Raw genomic sequence first — 17492 nt, 5'->3', positions numbered from 1 at the left:
GCATTGTTTTCTTAATGGGGTAATAAACTAATAACACATTTTTATAACTTTTCACAAGAATATAAAGTATTAAAATTGAAACTGATATTGAAAATGTTCTCATGGTCCATTTTATTTTATTTTTCCACTATGTAAAGTTACAGTACTTACCAGATTAATATTAATATATCTTAATCATGTTGACACAATGGAAATTTGCCAAAGACATTCAAAGAATGGAAATAACTTGTTATTTCCACTACTCTAATTAAGGTGGTGTATTTAGCCCATTTTATTCATAATGCAGGAGTAATATGAATATTTATAAGAATGTATAGAGATACCACATACAGAAATAATGACCCAAACTTTTAGAGGCTCTAAAAAAGGGTTATTCCATTGACTTTTAAAAGCAATCATGATTTTTTTCTCTCAAATCTACCTGTTTTAACAAATAATTATCGAAACTTTATTTCTAAAAACAAATGACAAAAATTACAAAATCAATATCTACTTTCCAAAACCTTATGTTACATTGTTGTGATGTTTATTTTTCTTTTTAGAAAAAAGATCAGGCTATGTTGTGTAATACAAAACTAATGAAAAGGTATCAAAAATTGTAATCTGAAGTGAAACTGATCTATTTAAGAAGGCAAATTTTGAACTATTTCCTTTGAAACTACTAATGTGAACATCAGGAATTCAAACCGAACAAGCTGCTGACCTGCATTCAAAGTGGATTTTCACATTTACAGTTTACCAAAGCACCAGCAAACGATGATTCATAGCTCTTGGGGATGGAAATGACCATCTAACCTCACTGTGCTCATAACACAGCCCACACAATTTTCTTGAATTGGCTCTCCAGAACCAATAGCTGTGGTTGAACTTAAGCATGGCTTTTACAGAAACATCTCCTCTTGATTTTAAATTTTCCAGTCATGGATAATCTGTCACAATCATTGGCTAAGTTATTTCAGCACTTAGTTATGTTGTTATAAATATATATGCCTTATTTCTAGTTTGAATTTGTCTTGCTTAAATGTCAAGCTGCACTAGAAGGACTCCTCACACACATCATCCTGTCAAGGCAGAGAAAAAGGCACTTCCACAGCATGGTCCATTTGACCCCTCTTAAACAGCTACCTTAGGAAGAGATAAATTACAGCTCAGAAATGCTTGTTCCTCTCAATTGACTATAAAGGAAATCATAGGATCATGGAGTGGTTTGCATTGGAAGGGACCTTAAAAACCATCTCATTCCAACCTCTGCCACTGGCAGAGACACCTTCCGCTACCCCAGGCTGCTCCAAGCCCCATCCAACCTGGCTTTGAATCCTTCCAGGGATGGGACAGCCACAGCTTTTCTGGGCAACCTGTCTAGTTGTGCTCACAGGTGTTTGTGACTGGGCAGAGATACAAAAATTTGTGTCTATCCAGAGGAATCCCACCCCCAATATCCAGACAGGTTTGCATGCAAGGACTGAAAAATCCTAAGACATGAGATTTTTTATGGGTCCTTAATGACTGACTACACAACACATTCTTTAGTTTGATGCACTCTTGTTTCTGTGTTGGCATTTTCTAGTGTTTCACCCAATTGTTGAGATTCTCATTAAACACAAGCACACATTTTAGCTGTGCCTGTCCCAGTACAGCAGAAAACTCTTCTATTTCCTACTCCCCTTCCTACCTGCCCAAGGACTGCCCAAGGGCTGCCTCAGTCCCTTCAGATGCAGCACTGGATTGGCCCCACTGCATTCAAGTGATTCCTCAAGACTCAGGACACTTTCAAAATCCCTACTCTGCAAGATACAGCCCCAGAGACTGTAAACGTTGCCCATTTGCTTAATTTGCAGATGAAATACTTAACATCTGGCTCCTCTGGAATGAAAATAACTTGCTTACACTTCATTTATCACACAGTAACTCAGTAACTCTTTGTCACTACCTTGTCCTCTTCATTATTTTACAATCCTCAATTAAGTTCACTCCAAAAACATTTGACAAGGAAACTAGACCCTGAGTAAACTACTTTTGGAGAAATGGAAAGTTGAAGAGTTTGCAATGTAAATTTTCCAAACCTGCAACACTCACTGTGAATGCAGAGCTCCAGCCACTCTGCCTATATCATAAAATACACCAGCATAGGGGACTTCCCAGAGCAACCACCAAAGCCTCATTCATACAATCTAGGAATTATTTATGCTGGAAAAGACCCCTGAGATCATTGTGTCCAATCATTAACCCAGCACTGAACCGCGTCCCCAAGTGCCACATCCACACATTTATTCAACACTTCCAGGGATGGTGATTCCACCACTGCCCTGGGCAGTCCTTTCCAATGCCTGACCACACCTTCAGCAAAGGAATTTTTCCAATTTTCAATCTCCCCTGGTGCACTTTGAGGCCATTTCCTTTTGTCCTGTGACTTGTTACCTGGGAGAAGAGGCAGACCCCCACCTGGCCACAACCTCCTTTCAGGGAGTTTTACAGAGGGATAAAGTCCCCATTTGTTGCCTTTGCACTGGTGTTACAAAGTCAGCCTCAGTTATAATGGTGACAGGCAGAACTTCCCACTATCTAGGGCTGTTCTTGGGATTTATGTCAGTAAGTGCTAAAGCCAAACAGTTCCTGCTGACTTCAGGCAGCTGAATAGTGCCACATCACTTCAATGTGAAATATTACTTTTTTTGGAAAAAGACATTATTAGAAATTTTTAACCCACAATTTCTTGAAAATAAACTTTATGAAGCTGGGAATCAATTCTTTCCATGAAAAAATAATAAATAGAAGGGTTTGCTTCAGCAACCTAAAAGGAAATTGTGCTTTGATTAATTGGGAAGTATGTAATAAATTAGGGGAAACAAATAATACTCTGCATTGTAACCTTTGCTCACAGACATGGTTGTAAGTGTTCCTTACCCTAAAGTACAACCAATAGAGGTTCCAGGCTGAATAACCCAGGTCTGGTTAGATTTTTATGTCCCTCTGAGACCTCTCATGTCAAGCTGCCAACTCAGGCTGAATGTGGATAAACTGGAATTCCTCATCTCTCTCCTACTCCCAAACCTCTATTTCTGTTCATCAATAACTCTGTGTCCCCCATCATCATCAAAGTATGTAACATGGGTTTTATCTCTGAGACTGGATACTCTGTTCACTCCAGGACTGCAGCTCCATTCTATATTTTTGTTTCCTCATTACCATCCTAGTGGCACATAACAGCCTTCCTTACCCTTCATCCACATTCCAATCTGTGGAAGCCACAGAATCACTGAGGAATCTAGCTTTGAAAAACAACATTTTCTTGTTTGTACCAAGTCATAAGAATCCTGCCAAGCTCATTTCTCCCACACCTATCACTTTGATTTTCCTCTCAGCCACATGTGTTAGATGCTGCTTTCCTTTTCCCCTCATGTCACATCCTCCTCCTGTGCAGCAGCACATCTCCCATCAAATGTCAGATTCCAACCTGGATCACCTCACTTGCCACTCTGCTGTGCACACACCAAACATTCAAGCCAGCACCATATCCTGCAGCATCTTTTCAGTAGGAAAAACCAAACAGCAGATGAACAACAACACCCACTGTCCCTTCATTCTTAAAACTCTTCTGTGCTGTGACTCGTACAGGAAAAAATCTCTTACTGACTGGATAATTTATATACTGAGATCACTTCCTCACCAGCTAAACAACACTATCTCCTTTCACTCTTTTGTTTATCTTATCAAATCTTATCATTTGTCATGTCTCTCTATTGCAAAATCTATTGAGGCACCATCAACTTCTGTTCTGCACTTGTGTAAGATAAATAATACAGAAATACAGAGGAATCCTGGATCTTGACTCATGTTCTTACACTGGAAAGCATTACTAATGAGATTGTTTCCCCTCCTTTTTAAAGTTAAATGACAGTTTACTTCTGTTATGGAAGGTAAGACTAAAAGAAAAAAAAAGTCACTTTAAAGAAATGGCATCATGCACCTTCAAAAAACTACAATAAAACCCAATATTGTTCTATGTATTTCAGGTTAAGCATTCAAAATGTCTCATTACTTCTGAGGATTTTGCACTGGCTATAAAATTATGTCTCAAACTTAGTCTTTCTTGATCACATGAATGGCTTTCAGCATGTTGTAAAGAGCTGTAATTAGTAGGTTTTTATCTATTTGTTGCTCTATTTAATATCTCTCTTTTGTGCCTAGTTAACTATTTTTATCACCTAAATATGACTGTACTAAATTATGGACAAAGATGGGCTTCATCTACCCTGTGGGATATTAAATCCCAAGCTTCCTAACGTGGCAACAGCATATACCTTCCTTCTGTACCATCTGCTCTTCAAAAAAAAAAAACAAACACCTCTATGCACAATGGTAAGATTGTTTTAACTTTCTTGTTAACAGATGCAGAAACAGCTGAATGCTTTTTCTCAGAAGCACTTAATCCACACTCCAAACCTCCACTATATCTTCTGAGGGTAATTTAAGCATCATATCTAAACACCAATTAGAACTAGAGTTTTCTTGATGGCAAATATTAATAACCTGTCCTTCTTGCGGGGAAAATAATACCCAAACCCTTCACCACTGACAAAATTACCTCATGAAATTACTGTTTCTCACTTCCAGGCCGTTTGCATTGCAATAATTCTGCTTGCTTCCAGCAGTTTTAGCACCTTCTGCAGTAAAACTAACACATGTGGATCTCTGGAGAGCCTTATTTTTTTCCTGCTGTCCCAGTTCTTTGCCATCAAAAATGACAATCCTGTCAGCACATCAACACTTTTTAAGACTGACCTGTGCCAGTACACAGCCTGGAATATTGCATTAGTACAATTCCTCCAAGCTGGATAGAAACCTCTTCCCCACCAGCCAGTGTTAGCAACCCTATGCAAATATTTATTGTGTGATTTTTCTTATTTTTATTGGTTTTCTCCCCTTATTATTTCTTATTATTACTTGTTATTACTTGTTCTTATTTTTCTCCTAGCATTATTGGAATTTAAATTATGTGAAATTAGAGGTATGTAATTCTTAGGCAGAGCTCCTGGCTGTGGAATTAATTCAAAATTGCTAAAACAGAACTGGAGTCTTTTAATCACTCAGGTGTACTCCAGGTTCCATGGTGATTCTGCAATTGAAGCCTGAAGGAAACCATTTGTTTCATGCACATTCTCAGGGCTCTGCAGAAAAGCTCAGGGTCTTTATGAAAGCCCAATATCTTATATTTTCATCCATGTGCATATTAAGCAACACAAATACCCCCAGAAACAGAAAAGTGTCTTATCAAGGGAAACTCCCTTCTCATATCCCCTCTCCTGAGACTGTCATGGAGGAAAGGGTGTAACTATTATTCTACAAATAAGCAGCTAAAGAATTTAATTGCTGTGAAGGGAACTGAATTAAACCAGGGGGGTTTAACTGGGTGGAAGAGGCTTGGTTTAAAAGCAAGAAAACCATCTCAATTGGGAAATTTTGTCACTGTAGAACAGCACATACAAGGGATGTACCAGAAAGCCCTGGCTGAAGCTCCATCCTAAACTGGAAACCACAGTCACAAATATAAGTACAGCAGCACACAGCATGAGAAAAATGACTGGCACTTGTTTAACTGTTTTCATTTTCTGAAGTAGGATATCTCTTTCTAGAATTTTCCTTCACTTTGTGACTTGTTTTTTTCTGAGCTCTACTAACTCCAAAATATTGACGAGTGCTGTATCCTATTTAAGTTTAAGGTCTTTAAGTATCTTCCAAAACTTTCCAGTAAGCAAAGGTGAGAAAAAGAATCTGATCTTAATTTCATCCCATTTTTATGTCCTACAAGTATGCTTCTCTCCTTTTCTCCTATGTGCAATAAATTAGAAAAAAAACCAAAAAACCCACAACCCTGAAATAACAGATGAATCAAAACTTATATTATTAATAATAGTAGAATCCTCAATTTAGTCCATGCTTTTGTCAGACTGAAGGTATAGTTTAAAAATTAAGCAGATGACTGCTTTGCTGAATTGAGGTTTACACAACCTTGAAGCTAAAGTCAGAAAGCTGGAATAATACAAAACCTCAGGGAAGGAACACAAAAACCCCAAAATAAAATTCACAAAATGTGTTCGGTTGCCTCAAGCCTGATTTTGCTGGAGAAATATTTCCAAGCAGCACCAAGTGTGCAGCCTGAAATGGGTCTGGTTTGGAGAAAACTAAAACTTTAACGTTAAAGAGATTTTCTAGCAGCCAAATCAATGTTGCCTTCTGATGCCTGGAGGTGTATCAGAGGGATGAGGGGAGAATGAACATCTTTGCCTCAGGGCATGAACAGGACAGGGGACACAAATGTGAGGCAATCAAACATCATTTGTACTGCTGCACATTCAATAACTTTTTTTTGTTGTTAGTGGTATAAAAGATTTAAATGAGAAGTGACACCTCACTGAGTGGGACATGATAAATGGAGTGAAATGAAGTACAAAATCCCAGCTTTTATTCAGGCATCTTTTGCCTTTTCCTGTGCCAAGCCGAGCAAGCACTCAAAACTGAGTATTATTATAGGAGTTAAGGAACAACAGTAGGCAACTAAAATGGAAAATAATAGACAATAAGAGTTATAAAAAAATATCTCCACTTGGTTTTGGTGTTCTCATATTATTACCTGCCCCTTTCCAGATTTACTCTGCTATTCCAGAGGTTTTACATTCTTTATATGCAAAGTGACAAGTCAGGTGTGCCAGAGATGTCCATGGGTAAGAGCTTCTATCATGGAATCCCAGAATCCAGAATGGTTTGGGTTAGAAGGGACCTTTGAGACCATCTAGCTCCATCTCCACAGGCAGGGTCACCAGCCACTAGACCAGCCTGCTCCAAGCCCCATCCAGCCTGTCACTTGTATGAGCAGCACCTAAACTGAAGATCCTGCTCACAAGAAATTACAGTTAATGCAATTTTTCCTTCAACTGTAGGTTAATTCCAAGTCAAACAGCATTATTAAAGGATCCTAAAGTTCTCATAATGTTACAGCCAGACAGCTCACATCCTGTGCTACAGAGCTGGGCAGCTCTGCTGCAAGATCACAGCTGCTGCATCTCAGTCTGAGCTGGCTCAGAGCACTGAGAGTGAACTGACAACTACCAGCAGCTCCAGTTCATAAAGCACTTTCAAGGAGAAAAATATGAATGAATGCTCATGTTTAAGGGAAATCTGAAAGAACAGTATAAAATACAACTGCAACTGATCTTGCTTTATATAATGGTGTAAGTACATGGTATTGTCCATGATCTAACAAAAACAAAAGACATGAATCCTGCAGGGAGCAGTGCAAAGACAAGTAAAAAACCTACACTTTCCTTTTAAGATTGTTTCATTTTGTTCTCAGGATTCTTACACAACCAAGTTTCTATTTATTAACTCTGGTAGCAGAATGTACCTGCTGCATGGATGCAATGCCACTGTCTTTACAAAAATTCATGCAAATTATGGAAGAAGGACATACTTATTTTTGTGAAATATCTCAGAATACTTAATTAAGTTACCTTTCTCTCCCAGTATCTACTCTAGAATTATAGTTCTCACCTTACCCTTGAAATACATATTTATGTATTACATGTTAGATTGCCTTGAGCAAAGTACCAGAAGTCAGATTCTCATCCATACTGAGGTTTTTTTAAACCTCTCAGGAGGCACTTAGGAACATACACTTTTAGAAAGTAACATATTCCTACTCTTGGATACTCTTACATCAGTACAACAGTGCTTGAAATGCCTCTAGTACGTATTTGAGACTGGTCATACAGCCAGAAAAAAAAAATTATATAAGGTTTATGAGACTAGGAGTTCCTTTGGTTTATATGAGAGATTCAGCTGATTGCAAACCTTATAGTACACTTATCTTCTCACAGCTAACAAATTTATTTGACAAATCAGATTTTTTTTCAACCATTAGATATGAAAAATGATAAAATTTTGCAGTGTGAGCTCCTGTATTGAGCAAGACACAGGTTTTGTTCAGCACTCCCAGCCTAACAGGTTTGAACAGGCAGTGACACAATGGAGCACAACCCCTTGTGTGACTGCACAAACTGCATTAGCAGAGGCACTCCATGCCAGTGTCTCCACATCTATGCATCCTGAAAGCCTCAGGTGCTGCTTGCAACAATTCATGTGTTGTGTAGCAGGACACTGATCCAAGAATCCAAGAATTTTAAATATCCCCACAGGATATCAAATACTATCCAGACCGTTTGTAAATACTTTCCTACTGCTCTGCAGAAAGGGAGACAGTTCTCTTCCAATCTACTTCAATGACATTTTTGTCTTATCTAAAAATCTATGTTCCTGCTCAATAAAATCATCTGGTCAACTTACTGTTTCATCAGTACTGTGAGCTTGTGCCCCCATTAATAAATTCTGTTGGAGCATTAAAACTACCCCCAGTAGGGACAGCTGGGAAACTGCAATATAAAGTCAAGCAGCACATTTAATGACCAATGAACTTCTGGAAACTTACTCCAAAATGATACATCATTGTGTCAGACACTCTTAAGCATTATGCAGCTTGGTCTCCCTCTTTAGAAACATGAAACCCCCTGAAACTGCTACCACAAATTGGGAACCTTTTAAATTATTGCCAAGCCACCTGCTTTTCTCGAAGAAACTTCATAAAGCTCTCCAAATTAGTAGAGCCATTAGTTAAAGCTTACAGACCTGTTGTTATTCTGAAGGAGTATTAGCTGTTTAGCTTAAGGAAACCAACAGGGATTTCTATAATGGAAAGAACTGTCATATATATTATATAATCTATTCCAAATGAAATGCTTTAATATATACTTGAATATGCTATTCTTTAACATTTTAATCTTTCTGGGATAAAACATTATTAACCATGTTATCAGGATTAAATTTATCTAATGAAGAAGTTCAGGAGAGGAGATATGAAAGATTCTCAATCAGTTTATCGGTCTTCAGATGCTATTAAGAGCCATATAAATCAAATGTCCCATTTTACATTTCTGAAGAAATAGTGCTGGGATCGAAGAGGGAGCCCCATTTCCCTTGTTCCTTCTCCTTTCTGAATGGCCCTACAGAGAGCAGTGAGCATGGATTATAGGAATGCCTTCTGTTGAGGAGTTGGCCAAAACTGTGCCATCTCATCTTGGAGCAATTTATCCAATAAGATGATTTAGAGGACAGTTCAGTGGCACCATTTTTGGAGGCAAGAGCAGAAGGGAAGGAATATAAATCAAAGGTGACTGGCAGGTAAAGGATATATGCAGCAATCAGCCAAACCATGTGCACACTGGCACAAATTCAACAAGATCATTTATAAAAATTTTAAGTCAGGAGTACACAAAAGGGGGTCTGGTGCTAACTAAATCCACAGATAGATTACACGCCACTGAAATAAACACTTCCAGATGCTGGCATACAAAAACCTTTTACAGAAAGAAATGTTTTCTTTCATAAATCTGAAAGGAGGAACCTTGGGATGGGGGTTGGGAGAGAAGGGAACAAGACTTCCAAACTGAGATTTGACTTCCTACTGGTTTTATAGAATAATAACTCATCTTTTTCAAACACAAAGTGTTAACACTGTAGAATTACAAATAACTGCAGACAACAGCTTGAAGTATAGACAAAGACATCATAAATATGTAACTATTTATTCAAATAAAATGCCTTTTTTTGCTTTCAAAATGAGAAGAAAGCATGAAAATGTCAATTTGACTTTTTCTAGATCAGAAACTGAATGTGCAACAGAAGGGAAAGTTTTCAAATGCCTTTTGACATAAATACATACATTTCATTTTTGAGGAGTGATTAAGAATGAAATCCTGACTTCTTCAAAATCAGTATCAATTGATTCTGAATATCAATATGGGCAGTCTATACTTTACAGGACCCTAAGTATCAGAGATTTTTTATTTGGTTTCCATGTAACTAATTTCTTTCGGAAACAGCATTCAAAACTTTTTATGATTCAAGTGCCTTAGAAAAATTCAGCTGTACTTTATTCACATTGTGTCTATTGAAGCAATTATTGAAGATTATATTCCAGAACTTCTTCTCACTACTACTCTGATCTGAAACATGCAGAAAGAAATTTTTTTCAGTTAAGAGGACTAAGTAATCGACCAAATACTCTGGGCAACAATTCCAGGCTGTGGAGCCTCCTTCTCTGGAGATACTCAAAAGCCTCGTGAACATGACCCTGTGCTCTGGGGGACCCTGCTTGGGCAGGGAGCTTGGACCAAAAGACCTCCAATGGTCCCTTCCAACTGACCCATTCTGGGACTTGGTGAATGAGAAGCTGAATTTTTCTTGAAGTTTAAGGCACCTAAACCAAACTTGCTTTCCAAAATGTCCTCTTCCACAAACATCATACTGTCAAATTATCCTTCATATTTCAAAAGTTTCTCTTCTTTCTACCCCCTGAATCTGCTGGTTTAGTCTCTCTTAAGTACAGCTTTGCCAGGTCATCTGCTACTATTCCACAGATTTTTTTTTTTAGGGGAAATTAATAGAGTCAAAACCATCTTTATTATATTGAAATTATTAAAGATCTGTGATGAACCCCAGTGTTTTTCACCTCAGAAATTGATTAAAACATTTGCATAAAAGCTGAGCTCAATCAGGATCAATAAAAAGCATCAGAAGTAAAAGACCTTGACTAAGTGTATAATTTGATTGTGAAACTATAATTACCATATACATGTAAACTACTGCAGTCCACAAGGGATACTCTCATTTATTATTTAAGAACCTCTAAGAGTAGAAGCAGGGAGTTGTAAGGTCCCAATAATTCAAGTCTCTGCCAAATCACATTCTCTGGTGTTACATGTTCTTCGTGCAGGGAATGTCACAAGCAATATTATAAACACAGGTTTGTAAATATTCATTGTTGTATGCTGCATAGGCAATTTTATGAGACTGAAATACTCAACAAGAGAAGGTGTAGACTAGCAAGCCTTTTCATACTGGAGTGTCTGGGAGGCTGAAGGAACATTTTCCCCAAAACATCAATACCCAAGGAAATTTTGGTTATATCCTCTGTTCATTCAATACACTCCATTTACACATGTACAAGCTGCTGAACAATGACCACAGTCTGCCATAAGCCTCTGCAGGATTACAATTTACATTTGTGAACTCAGTTTCTCTTAACTAAACATCTGAAGCACTTCATTTCAGAGCTGGCATAAACTAAAGACAAAGAATCTGCTTTGGAAACATTTTCTTCTTCTTTTTGCCTGTGGTCTTCCACTATTGTAGTTGACTACTTTGCTTTTCATTTCAGGGCAAAGGATCTCAGCTGTCCTTTTTGCTAGAGCTGCTCTCATGGTCACAAGTACCACTTACAGACTGTTCATGCACCACTTACAGCTGCTCCTATCAAGATTCCAGGTAAGCACTGTATATTGTTCACAGAATAAATGCTCTTTAAAGAATTCTTTTTTTTGCTACTCCAACTGTCTGAAAAACAATCAATTCAAGTAACTTAAAATAATTTCTCTAGAGACATTATACTTGTGTTCATGGGAAGAAATATCCACCTAACATTTTTGTGAACACCTTGGCATAATAAATACTATTATTTAGACTATCACTTGGAAGCATGCTAGGATTATTCCTACAGGCCCAGTCAAGCCTGAACATAATTTCATTATGCACTTCCTTAACTTAAATGCACATAGAAATAGACACAGGTGCAGCATATGGAATTGCATTATCCCACATGATGGAGAGTTCCATACTTCCCATTCCTGTCTTACAAAATTACATAGTGCTATTGCTTAATATTTCTCTGATTTTCAAAAGTTTAGGCCATACTTTAAAGTAGGAAACACTGAGCACCACACAACACTGTTAATAGAAAATATTTGGATAAAACACATGTCTAAACTACCTTAAACATTATACAATGCAGAAGAATCCAGAGTACACTTGCTGCTTTCCATTGTGGCTTGCACTTTGAGACTAAACCTAAATGCTCTAATTATGTTAGTCATTCTGACATAGCTATTAAGGTCAAAATAAATGCAAACGGATCATTTTCACTGGTTTAATGTTAGTTCTCATTTACCATATGATTATAAAACTTTCAAAGTGTTGTTTCCATCCAAACCAACATTCATCAATTGCTGCTAATGAATAAATTGTATAGCTTAACTCTTCTTCCAAATCCAACCCCTTAGGAACACTTATCACCAAATCAGATGGAAGAGAGTGACAATCATGATGAAACAGCAAAAAAGGGAAAGATGGGAAAAAAATCACTGTTCATACTTTAAAAATACATATTTACTATCTTAAGAAAACAAAAGTATATGTACGTTTTAAAAACCAAAATATTATCCTATATTTTCTTTTTAAAGAAATTAAATCTAAAATCTATGTATGGGACTGAGCTATTCAGTAGCTTGAAAAGGCATGAAGCTTTTTCACACCTCAACTCTGTCTTTTTAAAAAAGTAGCTTTCCATAAGAACTGCTGGGATGCAATTGGTAGCTCTCTTTCCACATCATCCATCATTGTATAGACAACACAACAACAAAATTCCATTTTTCTTGTTAGAAAACTCATCTCCTGGTGTTTTGGGTTCAGATATGAACTTTCTGAATGCAGCAGCCCCTTGACAACTGCCAGTCTGTTGGTTATTATACTGATCCGTAAAAACATCCCTTCTAGCTGCTTCAAAGAGTTCAGGGCAGGGTTTAAATCCTTCTGATACAATTTTCCCCTCAGACACTCTCAGCAGAGAGCAGCTCAGACTTCTAATATTTTGCCAAGGTTTTGCACTGCCTACATGGGCTCTGTCACACAGGTCCTGCTGCTGAGACCTGAGGAAATGGCCATGCCTGATTATATAAAAATCTGCATCAGTTCTGTTGATTCATTTCCTCAGGTTTGGTTACACACACACCACCAGAGCTGGCCATCATTAAATTGTATTTGTTGTGGAAATCTGTATTAATGCAGATTGCAGAGGGTACTCAGTGCTTCATTCACATTTGTGCCAAATTAAGACCCAGTGTTTCTGTTTGTGCATGGACAAAAATTGTCACAGTCAGGTCCCTCTCCAAAACTCCAGTAAGGGCACTCAGAGGGGAAAGGACCTAAATGCAGACTCTGCAATACCTCTCAAAATACTTTTCCTGAGCCTTCTCATTAAAAGCAGAATCGTGTTACAGCTCTACAGCATCTGTAGGCATCCAGAAGCTGACCCAAGATTCCCTCTTATTCTTGGCTTGCACAGAGGGAACAAGATCTGCTCCTCTCATCAACCACGTTGACTGTAGGTAATGTTCACAAATTAAATTGTTCAGTTGCACTGTTTGGGAAGTTCACAAGAGTGGAGGACATAAAAAACCCCCAACCCAAACCAGGGTATTTTATTATACCTTGTGGTTGAAGAAAAAATTTGAACTTTGGTTAATAATTGACCAAACCACTTTTAGTGAGGGTCAGGGAGGGAAGATGCACCTTTCTGCAGCTGTTTAGTGAGCTCTCTACTTTTAAAAATAAATTTAAATACATTCTTTGCTTCCAGAAGCTATTGGCATATTCTTAACTACATCTCTTAGCAAACTTCTGTTTAAGACATTTTTCTGTTTCGGACTGGAAATTCTATCCAACACTTTACATGATATTAATCTAGCACTTTTGAGTGGCAAAAGAGAAAGGTGAAGTTACATAAAGACAATTCATTGCAATTGTGCATTGACTGTCATTAATAAATCAAATTTTCACTGCCATCTATAAAAGCAATGATTAGTTTTGGCACTAGGAAAATTTAAACTTCACCTTCTCATTTTCTCTTATTTTCTCTTGTTCCTTGCTTCTGAAGTCCCACTACTTCCTTTATATTTATGGCCTCCATATATTTCTGTATCACTTCCATGTAAATGAATTCATCCAAATTCAGAATAAATTTCCTTTCCTAAAATCTCTCAGAAACTGGACAATCTCTTCCTGATTTTTAGGAGCTGAGATCCTGATTGGTGGATTTTGTTTGTTTTTTCCTATAATGATTTCTTTGACATTTATTATTTTCTAAATGCTGATACTCTGAGATAAGCAGGATAAATGCCACACAGAACAGTAGATGAGAAGAGAATGACCCCAATTTATGACATTGGAGATGGACTACTTTCACATTTTCATCAGCTGAGAAAATTAAATAAAGAATTCGTTTGGCTGCTCTGAACAATGGATTTGCAATTTGCATAGAAAAAAAATGATGGCAAAACCTCAGAACCCATCAGTGTTTTACCACAAGTTCAGTTCTATTACATTTCAGTGGAGGTTCAAAGTTGTCTAAAAAAACCATTCTCTTCTTTCCTCAACTGTAAATGTGTCACTTGAGAGTTCAGCATCCAATAGGAGCAGTATCTGAAACAAAACTAATTTTGGAATATAAAGTGCTCTTCACCATATTGGAATACATATAATTTAAAATAACTGTAAACCTAAACTTTGGAAAAACAGAAAATTCAAGCACTAACAAAAAAGCATAATTTGTAATTGAAAGAAAATAATATTTGAAAGGAAAAAAACCCTTTTTTTTTTGTCTTTCCAAAAAGAGACAGAAATTACTAAGCTTTATTTCCCAAGAGAATTATGCCACTTTTATAAAGAAAATTACAGTCACCACAAATTGCTCTCAACAATTCCAAAGCTTCTTCATTTGACCACTTGAAAATCAGAGTTCTTTAAGATTATAAATATAACTTTTTATAACTCTGTTATTACGTACTGTGAATGGGGAAAGGGGGCCAATCTTGTGGCCGTAGCGTCGAATGGCCTCTCTGATGTGGCTGGGCTGGATGGCATCACTTTGAGCCTCCATCCCACAGGCTGCAGTGCTCTGCAACAGAAAAACACATAAATTGTTACTAAATCAAAAACACACAACAGACCTACAGTGCATAAAGTATGAAAATAAACCTTTATAAAACGGACCCTTTTTGTTTTGTTTTTTTTCCTGAGGATACACATCATTGGTGCCACACACTAGATCAGAGAAAAAAAGCCATTAACAAATTAAAGAGGACTTTTACATGAACTTTGCCTAAGAGACCCAAAGAACACCATGTTAGTCCATTTAAATCTTTCACCTCGTGCTGCTCTATTTTGCAATGGAAAAGAGAAGAAAATGCTTGAATTAAAATGAAAAGGTCATATAAGTCACACTGCAATAAACACACAAATTATTTTTAAAACATTTCAGGCTTTTATTGTGATGTCAAGGGGTGGGGAAAATATTGAACAAGCACCCAAAGTGGAAAGTAATTTGACACCAAAATCATTGAATAATATCAACTTGAAATTCGAAGCTGAAACATGTGACATAAGGGTGTTGGATGCAAAAACATTTTAATTACTTCAAACTGGAAAGTTTTAAAATTTCAAGTGACTTTTTGGATTATGGACCCTAAATAGGTAAAAATAAGAATTCACTGCTACTGGCCCACTGATTGGACAATAATTTTCCTGGGATTTTAAAAGAAAAAGTTATTATTTTCTCCTTGATGGTCAACCTGAAATGTTGGTTTAAGTTCCACCTAGACACAGCTGCTTGCCAGAATTCAGATGACTTATCTAATGATGGCTGCTTGGCAACAAATTCATGAAAATTGTAATAGTGAGTGCACTGAGAATGACAAAAACTTTAATTATACTCTGAAGTTTAATGTACACACATCCACGGCCCCCTCATACATTCACATCATATCCTATTACTCTCAAACTTGGGATATTTTGTACAAAATGTTTTATTTTCAAGAGTGCTGAGTCCACTGGAGCCTGTGAGTAAATACAGAATTATTCATAATATGATGGCAGATTCTTCTCCTGCTGATTGACATCCATAAAGGGAATATGAAACTCAAATATCTTCTGCTGGACTAGGACTTCATGGCCTAAAAATAGTATTTTTCACCAAGTTAACTTTTTTGCCTCATTTATATCCAGTAGATACCTAAGCAAATTGAGTAAGTGATGAGAACATTTAATTAAAACTGTGCACTTTTTGGAATAGAATTATTTTCAAAGGCATTTAGTCAAACACAAAGACCTTAAACTCACAGTATCAATAAAATGTAATGTATCAAAAACAACATCTTCAGCTAAATTTCTCCTTCTAGGAATTATAATGAAAATCAGCCACAGGAACAAAACATAATCAAATATAACATAAAAAAGGAAGAGCAAAAAGCAGAAGTCTTTCCAGGATTCACTAAAATTATACAGTGTATTAGAAGGACAGGAAGAAGTTGAACACTTTAGGACTATCAACAGCACTGATGACACCAGAAGGAGAAAATACATTTTTTTCTACCTTATCACTGTAGAAATCACCAGTTTTACCCTGAAGACTGAGTATTTTTTAATAACAAAACACTTGATAAAATCCCAAGTCATTCCATTGCTTTTCAGCAAAATGAGCTCTGCCATCACAATTCTTCAAAATAACCCCAAGTGACCAGCACAGGTTTTCCTATCCAGTTTATTTAATCACACTGATTTCTCTTGTGAGTTTTAGGAACATATATCCCTCTCAGAACACCAACAGCAGACAAGAATTTTAACACTTGCATTTCACACTCTAAATATGAGATGTCCCTGTTTTATGCAAAGTTAACAAATATTTAGCTTGAATGCAAACAACTGGTATAAAAATAAAGCAAGTCAGGCAAAGCTGTTAAAGGCAAGGGCTGCAGTTATCTCAGGCTGCTGGGATCAGGAAAATCACAAGCACCTCTTTGCCTATTCTGCTTACATTTTGACCCATAAAATTTGTGCTTGCTGCCCCTGTCAGAGAAGGGGACAATCATTTGGGGTGGTGACAATTGCTGTGCCTGTAGAGGAGTAGGTTATCTAAGAAACAGCAGTTGTCACCTTAAAAAAATTCAGTTTGTAGACATCATTACGAAAATTTGGCACAATTCTCATAGAGAAAAACACCAAAGCACACATTTGGCCTACAATAGCAATGGCCAATAATATATGATATAGGTTAATGATATAGGTTAAAATTAATATTTAAGATTATTTACTGTGAGAGAGGTGAGGCCCTGGCACAGGTTGCCCAGAGAAGCTGTGGGTATCCATCCCTGGAAGTGTTCAAGGCCAGGTTGGATGCGGGGCTTGTAACCATCAGGTCTAGTGGAAGGGGTCCCTGCTCATGGTAGGGAGTGGGAACTGCATGATCTTTAAGATCCCTTCCAACCCAAACCATTCTGTGAGTCTGTGAAGATTTCCTGAGGATGTTTTGGTTTATTTTTCTTTTATTTTTTTTTTTACTGCCAGGTTTGTGCACCAAATACCTTTTTTCTTTTCCTTTGTTTGGATTTGGTGGAGTCCTGTCCAATTCCACCATTCCCCAAGGCTCCTGAGGGGGTTTTCCCAAGGTGTTGCTGCCCTGCTGATGCTGGTGGGGTGGGTGTAGGGGGTGGTGTGTTCTCAGGGGAGTCAAGACTGGTCTTCACACTCGTAGACTGCCCTAAGAGATGTGGCTG

General features: G+C 37.3%; 1 protein-coding gene across 1 annotated transcript in view; it reads right to left on the bottom strand.

Moving 5' to 3' along the window:
- The window catches only part of SUPT3H (SPT3 homolog, SAGA and STAGA complex component), a 254476-nt gene that overhangs the window by 34230 nt on the left and 202754 nt on the right, over nucleotides 1-17492 (bottom strand). The window contains exons 10-11 of the mRNA XM_033056187.2: nucleotides 17301-17489; nucleotides 14729-14839 (exon numbers count right to left, since the gene is read on the bottom strand). Coding sequence (XP_032912078.1) covers nucleotides 14729-14839; nucleotides 17301-17489 — 300 coding nt within the window. The remainder of the gene's footprint in view (nucleotides 1-14728; nucleotides 14840-17300; nucleotides 17490-17492) is intronic.

The sequence above is a fragment of the Catharus ustulatus genome, chromosome 3 (assembly GCF_009819885.2).
Source record: "Catharus ustulatus isolate bCatUst1 chromosome 3, bCatUst1.pri.v2, whole genome shotgun sequence".
Taxonomy (NCBI): domain Eukaryota; kingdom Metazoa; phylum Chordata; class Aves; order Passeriformes; family Turdidae; genus Catharus; species Catharus ustulatus.
The sequence above is the reverse complement of the archived record's forward strand: the minus strand, read 5'-3'. Positions and strand labels throughout refer to the sequence as shown.